This window comes from Thermobia domestica, chromosome 7, assembly GCF_964235325.1.
Source record: "Thermobia domestica chromosome 7, izTheDome1.hap1.1, whole genome shotgun sequence".
In the NCBI taxonomy this organism is placed as follows: Eukaryota; Metazoa; Arthropoda; class Insecta; order Zygentoma; family Lepismatidae; genus Thermobia; species Thermobia domestica.
The window spans coordinates 33,239,811-33,255,663 of NC_137460.1; the positions used below are offsets into that span (position 1 = coordinate 33,239,811).

Consider the following 15,853-nt stretch of genomic DNA (forward strand, 5'->3'; position numbering starts at 1 on the left):
AGCTAATATGAAATATCAGGTTTCCTGCCTTTACGTCAAACAACTCAAAAATTGTAATAATAATCTGGTCTAACCTTTCTCCATCCCTTCCTTCTAGAATTTCCACAATTCTTGCAACGGAATAAGATAGGTGCATTGTAAACTGGAAAGACCTTAAATATCAATGTCGTTGTTCATGATAAAGAACAGAGGTAACTACATGAAAATTTATGGTGATTTTACCTGGAATGAGTCATATTTCTGATGTTCCTCTACTATTACTGTTATTTAATATTTTATTCTTTATGTTTCTATCCTTCCGTGTCTGATGAAGAAACAGTGAAAGTTCTTATCTGTATTTTACTCTTTTTGTGTGTGAGTGATAATAATATGTCTATCTAATTTCTCGTAAGTAATTTGTTTTCAATGCCTACTTTAGGATTCCTTTGTTCCAATCATATGTAGAAATTCGTTAATACAGATGATATAATTTATATATATGATATGATATTTATATAATTAGACAAGATAGTTAAAATAATTCAATTAATCGTGTTTGAATAAATATAAGATTAATAATGAATAACAAAAGTTACCGAAACACCTAAATGGCGACTGCAGAAGTAAATAATTATATGCAGAAGTAACTGTTGTGGAAAAAGAGTCAAGGTTTGTCAATTTCTCCTCTTAAATTCTGAATTCTTGTAAAGAAAAGAGTGCACAGGTGTAGAGCAAGGAAATTGTTTCATTAACTCTACACTGTTATTTCTATAGAGAAGCTTTTCATAAATATAGTGCAGGTTACAAACAAGGAATGTTAAGAGCATTACATTAGTAATCATTATTTCTACAGTGAAGGAAAGTTATCAAAAATATAGTTCTTCAATCAACGTACATTTTTTAAAGCTAACTCACGGAGTAGTGGAGTATTTTGTGGGCTACCGGGCTTACCGAAGGTAGCCCTAGAATTTTACAAAATAAAGTTATTATAATATAACTAAATTATATTGATAATTTTATACTTTAGTATATTATTTCAATGATACAAGTTTCTGAGAACTGTATGTATTTAGAAAGATCCACTAATTTCTTTGCATGCACTCTGTCTCGCTAACTTAAGAGGTCTTCGATATGACAACGCAGCAGAAACCACTCTCTAGCTACTACAGCTCTAGCACCGCATTCCCCTTCGCTCCATCTCCACCTACAGAGTATGAACGGGCTACCGGGTAACAGCAGTTGCCTCTAGAGAAATCGGTTTCTTGGGTGTGAGCAAAGAGTAAAGGAAAATTATATGTGTACTGACAAGGCATTTTTGGGGTCTCTGGGAATTGTCTCGGATATCTTGAGCCTCGTTCCGTAGCGGTTTGAGTCAACGCAACGAAAATTTTGTTTTATAGTATTTTGCGATAGTTGGCATAACTGTTATAAATACCTGTTTCATTATTTGCGTTTCGTTGCCAAGGCTCTTATAGATTGAGGCTCCATCTTTGGGTAATCTCCTATTTCAGCGTTCTTTACTACTCGGACAGCTTCGATTTACTCTGGTGAGTAGAGTTACGACCTATCCAAAGTAAAATGTAGGGTTACTTCATGGAACAAATGAAGGTAGAAATGTGTGATCGTTTTTCCGTAATTAATATAAGTCTTGCTATGAAGAGAAAACCATATTTACCTATTTGATAAAAGGAAAGTGTGTTCTAAAGTTTTTTCTTATTTTGAATACTGTACGGTATAATAACGGGGAAACTAAACACCAATAATAATAATAATAATAATAATAATAATAATAATAATAATAATAATAATAATAATAATAATAATAATAATAATAATATAATAATAATAATAATAATAATATATGTGTTATAAAAGTTAGTGGTAGTCCAAGCCATCAAACCAGTATACACCACTAGTACGGAGGAAAGCAGAAAATCACTGTTAAAACGTCTGCGCGTAGAATTGCTATTTGAATGCTTTGATAAGTACTGAACTTCTATTATTATTAGGTATGCATTCTATGTTCAATTTAGTAAGTGATTTCTAATATCAAATTGTTCTGTTGCTGTTATAGGTATCAGAGTGGACGCTACAAGGTCTTCCAAACGATGAATTATCAGTACAAAATGCTTTGATAGTAACCAAGTCTAGTTCGTATCCTCTGCTCATAGATCCACAAAATCAAGGGAAAATGTGGATTAAGAATAAGGAGATGAGCAACGAACTGCAGGTAAATTTAATAGTTTGTTTCTTAGTAACGTTACAATGATAGTTGCCAATATCAAGTATTGTATATTTTATGAAGAATATTAATTACTCTAAGCTCCTTTGAGCGACTTAATTGTAGCATTCTGATTGGAGAATTCATTATTTTTTTTAACAAAAGAGACACTGACCAAAGCTTAAAACTTTACTTTATTTTAAATTATAATTTGTAACTGTTTCGGATATCTAACATATCCTTCTTCAGACACGATCGAAATTAATGAAAATACAGACATATATATAAATGTTGTTATAACAAGTTTAAATTAAAGGTTAAAGAATTTAAAGGTTAAAGAATTTAAACTCTGTTATAACAACATTTATATAAATGTCTGTATTTTCATTAATTTCGATCGTGTCTGAAGAAGGATATGTTAGATATCCGAAACAGTTACAAATTATAATTTAAAATAAAGTAAAGTTTTAAGCTTTGGTCAATGTCTCTTTTGTTAAAACAATTAATCCAAAGCCATGAATAGTCTTACTATCATTATTTCTGTACAGCGATTACCTTCTTTCTATTTTCGGATTTATCATCTTGAGAATTTTTGTAACGAAATAACAACGTGAGGTCAAAGACTAACTTTTCTAATGAAATGTTATGTTAATTTACCTCTGAGATGACTTTTGGATGTTATTATAAAGTAAAATATGAACAGTAGCTATGAGGAATGCAAATATTTTAAAATCAATAGTTTTAACCAGCTTATTATTTTTCCAGCTTAAAAATTAACAAAGCTGTTTCATATGTAACTTCCTTACAGTCAGTGGCGTATTTAGCGTGGCTATCAGACTCAAGTCCCCCCCCCCCCCCCCGAAATAAATTTGTTAGTTTTTCGCATTCCACATACAACAGTAATCCTTCTTACTATTTCTAATAATTTCATTAGCTTTTCCATTTTCTTATGCTCTTTGTTCAGAAATAATACTGTATTTGTTAAATTTCATTCCATGTAAGAACTGCGTTCTTTTTCTTCCTTTCGTCCATTCTACACTTTTGTTTTATTTTCTTAGTTGTTACTTTCTTTCGTTTCTCCTATCATACTTTCGACCGTTGTTAGTTGTAATTAAGTCGGCCGTCGCGTTGTCAGTAACACCAAAACTAAGAGGAGCTGAGAAGCAAAACTAGTGTTGCAGACCAACTTGCACGGATGTCAACATAACGGGACTTTAGTTATTATAGCAAAGGAATATTTACATCTTTTAGTTATAAAGAAAGGGAAATGTTTGAATTAAAGAAAATCAAGAGGAGGGAATAAGTAGTCCGGGAAATTAGGTAGGCCAAGAGGATACTTCCTTTGTCTTCTATGAATAGAATAAAAAGTTAGATTCACTGCTAAATTTTTGTGTGTATCGTGACTGACTTACATTTCTTTTCCTTATCGCGGGATCTGTATTTAATTTTAAACGATAGGTTACTTATTTTTCTAAAATGTGCCGCCACCAAATTTCATACCTCCCCTCGTACATTTTCTTCTTGATAATTTAGGTATTATCTTATCTTTCCGTTATTTCTGCCCACTCTCAATCAATATTTTCATTCCTCATACCTGGAAGTGTCATTATACAAATATTAAAGGAAGGAAAATGAACTTCATTAAAATTTCTCGGCACCCAAAAGGAAAAATATAAGTTCTTATTCACGTGTTGTGCATAGCACCTCTCCCTCTCTCTTCGAAACTAAATCCTAAATACTCCACTGCTTACAACTAAGACTGATTTCTTGTATCTACATGTGATGTAAGAGAATATTATACTGTTTATTAATCCAATTCGTACAGATGTATAATGAATAGAGGAAAAAAATATCTTTACATTTTCTGCTTGCCAATATATGAGATTTCTTTTACAATAATAATGAACGATCACATGTATTTTACAAATTGAAAGTACTTTTTGTACCTATAGAACTTCTATAAAATTACTGGAAGTTATTCTCTAATATTGAGAAAATTAAACTGTAAATTCTTGTTAATTATTTTTTACTCTAACATGTTTTAGACAACTCTAACATGTTTGGACATGTTCACTCTTTTTTCTTACGTTTTGTTTCTAGATAACTTCTCTTAATCATAAATACTTCCGCACTCATTTGGAAGACAGTTTATCATTGGGTAGACCTTTGCTCATTGAAGATGTGGGAGAAGAGCTGGATCCTGTAATCGACAACGTATTGGAAAAGAATTTTATCAAATCTGGGAGCATCGAAAAGGTAAAAACATTGTATTGTAGAATTACAGATTTGATATATTTGAACTAATACACTTCTGTCTCTCAGTCTTTGTAAGTTTAATAATAATAATAATTTTTCTCAGTGCCAGAAACAACTTATTAGCAAAAATACAGCACATTGTGTGATATCAGAGTACTTTATTACGATACAAAATATTATTATTATTATTATTATTATTATTATTATTATTATTATTATTATTATTATTATTATTATTATTTAATAATAATAATAATAATAATAATAATAATAAACAAAAAACTGTAAAAAGGAGGAAACTAATATAAAACGATGTAAATAAAAGTCAATTAAACAAAATAATTGGTTGTCATGTTTTTAAAATTCTCCAAATTTGAATGTAATTAAAAACAAACAAAAAAAGTTAAGAACAGCAGTCTTAAAATTACCAATTAGTGCTTCTGTTTTGAAAAATATAAAACCCCATAGCCCAAAATGTATCCCAGCTAGATTTCAATTTCGCTCAATACATTTTATCTACTGTAGCTTTAAATATATCCTTTTAATTATGGTCACAGTGTATTGTTTTATGTTACATTTACATTATTTCATTAATATACTCTTTCGTGATAGGTTGTGGTTGGAGACAAAGAGTGTGATGTGATGCCAGGATTCATGTTGTATATCACTACAAAGCTCCCCAATCCAGCATATTCACCAGAAGTTAGTGCTAAAACTGCTATCATTGATTTCACCGTAACCATGCAAGGACTTGAAGATCAACTGCTAGGTAGATATTTCATATGCAAAAGACGCTTCTTTGCTTTCTTTCGGATGTCTTAATTAAACAAGAAGGTGCAGAATAGTTCCTGCTTTTACCCAGAAAGAGTAGAGCTAGAGGGATGAAATTACAGAGTTATTAAACATATTCCCCCTAAGACTGATATACTTGGTACAGTGATGTTATAGCTTTTCTAAGCTTAACGAATAAAATTCCGTTGATTGGACCTGAAACTAGATCCTCCGTAGCATGTTGGATGTCAGAAATATCCTCAAAATGATGTCCCTTGAGATGTTACTTCAAGTTTGGGAACAACTGGTAAGCAGAGGAAGCCAAGTGAGGCAAACAAAGTGGGACGGCGGATCAATTGGAATTATTCTAGGGTGTTTAATCTGACAGCCAGCAATTTGGGATGTGTGAGCAAAGTAATTAGCGTACAAAATGAGAATCTCTTTGTACAACTTTCTGCGGTGTTTCGTCTTAATTTCCTCATGCAGTTGGTTCAGTAGGTTAATATAAACTCGCTGATGATACTAGAATTTCGAGGTAGGAAGCCCATTCCGTTTTTGGGACAGAATATCGTCTTTGCCCCAGGGAATTGATCTTCTTTGCTGATTTCTGGGTGTGAAACTTCTGTGGGCACGAGACCCGGAGTGGCGCCGTCCCATGAGTGATTCTTCTTTCAGGATCATAGATATGGAACCAGGTTTTATCTTCAGTAAGTAATCGGACAAAAAATTATCAGCACTAGCCTCAAAACGGGCCAAAACTGCCTTCAATGCTTCAACTTGTTCCTTTTTCTGATGATCGTTCAGCGATTTCGACACTGACTTTACTGAATAATTGCCCTGATGCTACTGAACCCATCACGCTTCCGTAAGATGTTCAGTATCTGGGCCATTTTTAAGCAGATATTCGCCCGTTCTGAAGGATCAGTTCATGGGTAGCATCACATGTTGCCAGGTCGGAGATTGAAGGGCACACATTGCAGGGCTCAACTTCAACTGTAAAATGGCCAATCTTGAAACTCGCAATCCTTCCCCAATGTTTGTGATATCTCAGTGTCAATGCCCTCCCTAGACTTCCTGAAGAAACAAAAACTTTACAACAGCTCGATATTACAAAGCTGTGAAACTTGCTTAAGCCTCTACCATCACTGCTTCCAGCCTAAAATACAAAGTAAATACATTAATCAAAAGAAAACTATATTTTCCAAATTACATACTAAGGTACTAAGCTTTCATATGAACTACACTCAAGGATTTATGTTGATGAGAGAGGGCCAAAGACAGGAACTTTTCAGCTTCCCTTCGTATATTTCGTAAACTTCTCATTTTGTGAAATATATTTGGAGTCTATTTTTAAAGCTGCTAATCTTGTAATACGATTTTCACGAGTCATAAAATATCACGAAGCAGAAACAGTAGAATAATAGTAAATCATTTCTAAATCCTAATGCTAATACATCTAGTCTATCATAACTAATGCAATTGTAAAATGTTTTATTTTGAAAAATTTCACACAAGTATTACAAGACTAGTAGTTTTGAGACATAGATCTCTGGTTGTAATAACATTAGTGAATTTTTGAATCTTGTAGAACATGATAAATGATTCGTATGAAAATAAAGCTTAAATTTTACTAATCTTGTTTCTAAATATGAGAATTCAATTGCTAATTCATTGTCGAGTTTTCGTTGCCACACTGACAGCATTTTCAGGATAAAAGATAAGAAAGTAAGTTGTGACGATAAGGTAGATAGGAAAAACTATTTAAGTATCTGTAATATGTAAACACTGAAACACAATTGTTAGTCATTTATTCAATTGCTTCCACAAAGTTGCGAACTAAGCATATTTTTCGTATCTTCGGAAACTTAGATGGCTTATGAAATTCAAAGATCAAATTCATATAAACATAATAATTATTTTTTTTCTTATGTTTATGGAAAACTTCGAAAATAGTTTGATGCAATGCTTATGTAAGTGCATTTTCGAATTATAGACATTTATAACAAATTTTTAATTTCTATAACTTTACCTTAGTTACCCACATTCCTTACCGTGAGATACAACACTGTGGTACCTCATGCGCTTTACCGCCTTTGGTCCGAGCGGTCCCGTGTTTGATTCCCGGTGCAGACACTCGGTCAAAAGATACTTAAAAAATCTTTTTCAGGCCAGTCATCCTGAGTGAGATTTCCCTAATTTACACCAGACAAGTGCCGGGATGGTAACTAACATAACAGTTCCAGGTCGCTTCCTTTCTTCCCCATGCCTTTCTTCCTCCTCAATTTCCAGGATAGTGTGATCGCCGAGGAACGTCATCCTTCATATGTGACATGCTAACATAGTCATAGATGCCGAAAGCCCAGAGCAGGTTCCGTATTTTGACAATTGACAAGAACTATCCAGGAGCACGTGGATGAACGTCTTCCAATTATTGACCTAGAAGCGATGACTACAAGAAATCTAGTCAAAAACTCCTGGAAACCAGGAAGTTGAAGATCAGACAGAGTTCGAATCAGACACGGAGATACGCGAACAGACTTTTGAGAGGAGAACGTCCAACTGCTCTGGCAGATGGAGCCGATTATAGTCGCAGACATCAATGTATACCCTCTACCAAAGTACGGAACTTATGGACTCTCAAGCAACAAACTACCTTTCCACTTTTTTCTGAGTCATGCTGCAGCTATTTGATATTGAATCTATTGACTTTTATTTTTAACTTAATTATTAACATATCACTTTACCTCTGGAATTCTGTGATTCATTCTCCACCACATTATTAGTTTGGAGCATCTCCTACTTTTTGCTTACCCTTTAAGTATTGGTTGTTATTACATTTTCCTATTTCGACTGGATGCTACTCCAGTCTGGTTGAGATACATACATCCCTAAACCTATAGCTCTAACAATATTTTTCAGGTCGGGTGATTCTGATGGAGAAGTCTGATTTGGAAGCAGAAAGAGTGGCTCTTTTTGAGTCTGTTATGCAAAATCAGAGAAGCATGAAGGAACTTGAGACTAATCTGCTATGTCGATTGACATCAATTAAGGTAGAGTAATGTCATTCTAGAACTATTGAGTCTTTCTTTGTGTACACTATAAATCTTTATTTACTCTAAATTTAGCGAATAACAAAAGAGGAAAGTAATCAATATTGGAAATTTTGTCTTTCCTCTAAGATCGTAACATTTCCAGTAACTATTAAATAGACTGTTCTTATTATCTTTCCTTATAACTTAGTGATCTGTGAATGCAATTTTGGAAGACGTGGAACTTTTAGCGCGATATTAACAGAAAAACTATTAATTCATTTAGTAACATTTTATTAATAGATTCTAAAATTATCATAAATAATAATCATTGTTATTATGTTCGATTCAAAATTTCAGAAAAACAGGTAGAGACCGTAAAGGAAAACCTAATGGTCTTTATAAAATATAATATTAAAAGATCTTTATAATCATATGCCTTAGGTAATGATTGTTCCTTCTTGTCTTATAGAAATTCTGGTAATAACATAATACATCATAATACTTTTTGGAAACTCTGGTATTTCTTTCATCGGTAGTAGTTGTAAGAAAATTGGTATTGTTAATTTCAAACAGTTGGAACGTGGAAAGGTATAAACGAAATTGAAATATAGAATTACACATATAGACAATAAAAGCTATTAAGAAAACAAACATGTTTAGAAATAGGCGTTGTGATTTTCAGTCGTTTGTATGAAGTGATTAATCTTTTTAAGCTGTATGGAATCGATTTTTTGTGACTGACTTCAATCATCGAGAAGAATTCAATGACAAGAACCGAAGTTAGTCCAAGTTCCCAGTATCAATGTTAAATATCGATTTAAGTTTCAGTGTAGAAAGTTTCAAATGTTTTTCTATCAGTAATAAAAGTGGATCTTTAAAATGCGTTATATGGCTGTATTGCATGCTTATGTTTCATAATAATAATAATAATAATAATAATAATAATAATAATAATAATAATAATAATAATAATAATAATAATAATAATAATAATAATAATAATAATAATAATAATATGTTCTATTTGCAGTGTTTTCATAATAGAATAAAAAAGGATCCTAATATAAAGTGTCTATATTTTTCTTCGATTTTTCAGTGTAGCGTTACTAATATTGACCTTTTTAATGTTATCATATCCTTTACTAAAACAAAATGTTTACAAATAGATACTCAGTAGTCGAATAGGGCTGGTATGAACTGGTCTGGCGTACCGGTACTAAATTAAGATGCGAAAAATCATACCAACCATAAAATTTTACAATAACCAGTACTATATTGAAGTAATGTCCAAGTGTACATTCATTCATTTGTCGTCTCTCTCTCTCTCTCTCTCTCTTGCTCTCGCTGTCTGTTCTTCATTTAACCTTCGACACATTAATAATGCTGTGCACTTGTTTTAGGCACTTCTGCAGTAACGCTGATAGTATAATTTGCACGTGAGAAAAGTACAGTAACTTAAAAAAGAAAGTGGCAATTTTGATAAAAGAAGAGCTATGAAAAATGATAACTTGTTTAACAGTTTCTCAAAAAATACATCTAAGATAGATCTGTGCATACTAGCATACAGGTAGTAATTTGTTTCCGATTCGATCACTGGATTTATCTTAGTTAATAGATAACCAAAATAAATAATACTTATACGGTCATTTAGATATTAAATAAATACCACTCATAACACGTAGATATGTTGTATCCATTTTAGAAACTTTCTGCTGAGCCCTCGTATTAAAAAATTCCTGGAAATATATTTTTTTTTCAAATGTACACTCATGTTCAAAATTATTATCGCATGTCTATAAGTATGTCGTTGTAGAAATATAATTTGATAACGAATTCGCCCGGTATTTCTTATAATGTTAGTATGTTGTGGATAGTCGGCAAAGACATGTATATGGCAAATTTCATGTCAAAAGAGCAATAAATAAGAATAATAAAACAAAAATAAAATTTTCTTGTCCATTTAGCAACAGTTTGTTTTACTCACCCTAATTTTCGTATTTATAATTCTTTTCCTATGAAATTTACCACAAATATACATTTTCCCGATTATACACATAGTATCAGTATTAAAAGTATCCTGCAAAATTATTATCAAATTATATTCTTACAAGAAGACAGTTATAGATATGCACATGCACATTTTGGACATGAGTGTACATACATATGAGGAGTCTAGTATCAAAATCCGCCACATCCATTTCGCTAGTTGTGAGTAATCTCGTAAAACGTGCTGTAAAGTTCCATATACACGCGTACAAAATCCCATATTTGAACTAGTTTTTTAGTATGAAATATTAAGCTTTTAAACAAAATTCTGTTTCCGTGGATTTCCTTTAGATCAAACATGTAATAAGCGATATATAACTCAATTTCGGTAAAAAATTGATTTGGTGGCTTTTGATACTAAACGCCTCATATACCAGGTACATTTGACAGTGAAAGATGTTGGCTTCGCCTAATGTTGTGCTGGACTCTTTCACTTTTTCTTGTTTGGTAAAGGGAAAAGGAAAAGAAAAAAAAGAGAAAATACCTCAACAACGCCTCTCAAGAAGTGGAATCATTGTTAAATTTTACAATTACCTCAGAGATTCAGTTATTCAGCTTACGTTCTCAGCTAAATTGGGAATTTCCCTTTGGTAAAATGTAGATGTAAGAGCCTATCGACTTGCAGCGACTGTGCTCAGTGCAAATTAGTGTTATAGATGCGCCCCCTAAAATAGATGCAGAAATTAAAACTATTTATGATAGTTCATTAACGTCAAAATACTGTATATGAATAGTGTGATGTTACTGTGAGAAAATCTCATAAACAATAGTTATTTTGTGTACCCGGTTACGAAAAAGAATAATGTTTGGAACTGAATGTTTACGACCCAAGTTTATGTTGTGCGCTATCATCTCCAGAAGAATAAGGATACATCATTTAAAATGCCAGGGAATCCAGAAAAATTTATTTACATGTTATTTAGAAAAAATGAATAACTAATTATCACTAATGGAACAGTGACTGTAGGTGTAGATCGGTGAACCCCGTTTTCTGCGAGTGATATACAAAATGTAATATTTGGGCCTATTACAAAAAAGTGTCTTGTTACATCAAAGTCAATCAAATTAATGTATCAATAGGTATACAAAGTATATTCCAATTTATAATTTAAAGTGTTTCGTGTATTGTTGATGTGCATTAAAATGTAAAAATTCAAGTTTTCCGTATCTTTTCAAAATTATATAATTACGCAATATAACGTAATAGTATAAATCTATATTTTAAGGCATGAAAATATAATATTTAACATGTTCTTTCTGTTTTAGAATATTTAAATTAGTGATTATACAACTCAACAATATTTATATTATTAAGATGTATCAGCACTAGCGGCACAATTAGAATCTACCTTTAGCGTATATTCCCCAAATGTTCTGACCCAAACTCTGGTTTCCGAACTATTTAGTTCAGTGGCTCTATCGTTCGCTTGGATTGGTGTCTCCGAACCAGGCTTGCCAACTATACGATAGTTTATTATGATAATGATAATTTAAGCTTTAATGCTTTATACGATAATGCTTTTGCAATAATAGGTGAATACGGGCCCGCAACCAGACACAGAAGTTTGGGGGCCCATGAATAAGATAGGGGGGCCCAAGTCATTAAAAATTATCTTACAAATATCTAAGTTGTGATTTTTGTATTAATAATAGCATTTTGTATTGATGTCTGCAGGGGACATGAAAAGTTTAGGGGAGCCATGCCCCCTGGCCCCCTTCTAGTTGCGGACCTGAGTGAATATACGATAACTTTAGAACGCACTCTCTTTTGCAGTATTTGAATGTGCAAATAAATTGTAGATGTGCATTAAATAATTATAAAACAAACACACTGAGGTTTTAAAGAGTCTTTCCCGCTAAAATACATCAATAACGATTTGAGAATTGGCAAACGGCAATCCTGCATCCATTTTTCAAATTCAATTACGTTTAGTTGGGGTGGAATTATTGTTGTTGATCAGAGTAGTGTTAATAAGAATTCTAATAAATGGTGAGGAGTTGTTCAGAATAGTGTTAATAAGAATTTTAATAAATGGTGAGGAGTTGTTCAGAGTAGTGTTAATAAGGATTTTAATAAATGGTGAGGAGTTGTTCAGAGTAGCGTTAATAAGGATTTTAATAAATGATGAGGAGTTGTTCAGAGTAGTGTTAATAAGGATTTTAATAAATGATGAGGAGTTGTTCAGAGTAGCGTTAATAAGGATTTTAATAAATGGTGAGGAGTTGTTCAGAGGAGTGTTAATAAGGATTTTAATAAATGGTGAGGAGTTGTTCAGAGTAGCGTTAATAAGGATTTTAATAAATGGTGAGGAGTTGTTCAGAGTAGCGTTAATAAGGATTTTAATAAATGGTGAGGAGTTGTTCAGAGTAGCGTTAATAAGGATTTTAATAAATGGTGAGGAGTTGTTCAGAGTAGTGTTAACAAGAATTTTAATAAATGGTGAGGAGTTGTTCAGAGTAGTGTTAACAAGAATTTTAATAAATGGTGAGAAGTTGTTCAGAGTAGTGTTAATAAGGATTTTAATAAATGGTGAGAAGTTGTTCAGAGTATTGTTAATAAGGATTTTAATAGATGGTGAGGAGTTGTTCAGAGTAGTGCTAATAAGGATTTTAATAAATGGTGAGCAAAGTGACACCGATTTGGAGTTCCAAGCTGAAGATTACTAGATAAGTTTACTATATGTTATTGCTATTATTAGTAGTATTATATTTGTTTCTACAATTATGACGTGCATGACGATTATATGATAATTTTAAAAACGAACATCGATAATTTTTTCTTTGAGGTTGGCAACTCTGCTCCGAACCAATATCGAGACTAACCTAAAGTTATACATTTACTGTGATTTATCTTCTGTCCGCGCTGGGAGAAATAATATAATATTTTATTTTGTTATTCTTGTTTTATTTTAATTAATTAGGGCTCCCTTGTGGATGATGAAGCATTGATCGAAGTACTTCAGGTGACAAAAACAACAGCGGAAGAAGTGAACCAAAAATTGAAAGTGTCTGCACACACTGAGAAAAAGATAAATGTGGCTAGAGAAGAATATCGGGCTGTAGCTGCCAGAGGCTCCATCCTCTATTTTCTTATTGTGGAAATGAGCAATGTGAATGTTATGTATCAGAATTCTTTGAAACAGTTTCTTACAATATTCGATAACTCTATCACAAAGTAAGTATATTTTGTGTGTATTTAAAGAACATTAAAAAAACACTCGCTTATTATTTTAGCACTCATCTCCATTTCCGAACAGATATTTTTAACTATTTATTTGCCATATTTCAAGGAAAAATCGTTTCTTTTCATCAGATAGCAACAGTTGCGTATTTTACATTATGCTGTTTCTTATTCACATATCGTACCTTTTCTAATCCTTATATCTTGTTACAATTGAGAAAAACCAATAAATTTTTATATGTTCCTGTCTTCCCCATTTGTTAGAAATTATCTATACATTAAAATACTAGGCTAATATGGTTGCGGACGTTTACATGTTTGTGGTCAATTTTTTTGACAATGATATCTCGGAAACCACAAGCTCTAGAAAAATGCCGTATTCACTGATCGATTGCAAATTTTACGTAGATTGTTCAGTTCTAATTGAATATTTTTAAAAAATGGCCGTTATTTTTTATTACATTATTTAGGGATACACTGGAAATATTGAAATTTTAAAAATTAAAGCATCATATCTTACGAATTATACATTCCAACAGCACACATTTGTATATGCGGTTAGTATATCTCTTCGGCGTTTGTTTCTTAGCCAAATTATAATGAAGGATAACCATTTCTCAAGTCTAAGATAAAACTTTATCGTTTGGAGTGTTTTGCCCAATGAACATCATATATCACTGACATTATAATTAATTTTGTGTGTGTAACGTATTTGCTTATTATATACTGCACGCAAGAAAAACAAACATTGATCATAGATGAATTAGAAACTCCAACCAGAAGCAGGCTCAAATCTTACAAACAGTGCACGATACTGAAAAAATAATTGAAAAAATCTCCCCTTTATGGTACCGCTTGCTGATTTTTATCAAGACGTCTTTCACTTGTGTCTGTAAAGGGACATGTACAGATGTTGTGAGGAATGACAAGGAGATTCATGCTTATATGTGAATGATGCACTGTGTAGAGAGCACAGGTTCAGCTAGTCATTACTAAAAATCCGTAGACTCCTGTATCTTTTGTCGAACTTACGCAAAAACTAATAAATTTGAACGAATTAAGGCAAACACAAATCAATATTTTTTTTAAGTGTACCTCAATAAATAATTTTGCGCATAACAAGAACTACCAATTATGTACAATATCAGTTGGTATTATTTAACATGAAAAGATTGTTTTCACAATAATACCGGTACCAACTGGTACAGATTATTATTTTCGTTGCTAACCTATGTATATATCATAGTTGCCAATTCATAAATGGAATTTTTCTCACTTAGCGGTTTTTGTGAGAATACATATTTCATTAAAAAATAATAAGGTACGAGTATTAACATCGTTTTATATTAATGTAATTAATGATCATAGCATCCCATTCCTTATCCAAAAATTCTATTAAGCCCCGTTTTACTTCGTCCTTATGTAAGAAACTTCGAACACACTTCTTTCTATTAGAGACGGAAAGCGGTGCAGACCTTTACTACCTTGAATATTATAAGAATATTAAAATTATAAGGATGCAGTGTATGAAACAAGAGTTAATCACCCTCATAATCGTCATAAATTTCCGATTCCATCATTCTTCCGGACGAATTGTATATGAGGTTTCTCAACGACTTATTTCAGTTTCTAGTGTATCTGATTAGTTAGCGCGTGATTTCAGGCTTCATTTTGGTGAGAGAACGGAATTTTCGATGTTGTTTCAGTGTCGTGAGGAAATTGAGAAGCTACTTAAATTAAGATATAATGAACATAGATCTGAAAAACCAAGAATAACAAATACAGAAGCCAAATGTACTGACGGCACAATATCTGAAATAAACGCTATCTCGGGGCTGCGGTGGCTCAGTGGAAGAGCCTTCATCTCTGGTGTGTTGGATCCCAGCTTGCGCCAAGGGGACTTCGTGGTGAACAAACACCATGTGCGTAGGTTTTCTCGAAGTTTCCATTTCCACCACCTTTATTCATGTCACCATTGCATTCAATTTTCATCATCGTCTCTTTTAGCCTGGCCGGCATAATCGTGGGACATAAAACTAAAAATTTCATTTCATTTACATTTTTTCAAGTGCTATCTCGCTGTGATAGTTCATTGCCTTTGGTAAACCCAAGAAATATCCTTATTTTATTTCTTCGGCAACATTTAGAGTTGCTTCAAGGAACATTTGTTGTTCTGCGAAGCACACTTTGATAAGCAACGATACAGAGGAATATTATTATGTAGAAAGAGTCTATAGTCATACCAATTTATCCATTCTGTAGTTATGAATCAAAGAAATGTTATCCTGAGTAAATTTTCTTCTTAAACTGACTGTACAAAATAGTTTATATAACTTTAGATTATATTATGTATCTTGAACATAGATA

General features: G+C 32.4%; 1 protein-coding gene across 1 annotated transcript in view; it reads left to right on the forward strand.

The window, feature by feature from the left end:
- The window catches only part of Dhc1 (dynein axonemal heavy chain 1), a 176,597-nt gene that overhangs the window by 126,949 nt on the left and 33,795 nt on the right, over positions 1–15,853 (forward strand). Inside the window, exons 41-45 of the mRNA XM_081764457.1 lie at positions 2,054–2,209; positions 4,301–4,456; positions 5,069–5,225; positions 8,147–8,277; positions 13,227–13,480. Coding sequence (XP_081620583.1) covers positions 2,054–2,209; positions 4,301–4,456; positions 5,069–5,225; positions 8,147–8,277; positions 13,227–13,480 — 854 coding nt within the window. The remainder of the gene's footprint in view (positions 1–2,053; positions 2,210–4,300; positions 4,457–5,068; positions 5,226–8,146; positions 8,278–13,226; positions 13,481–15,853) is intronic.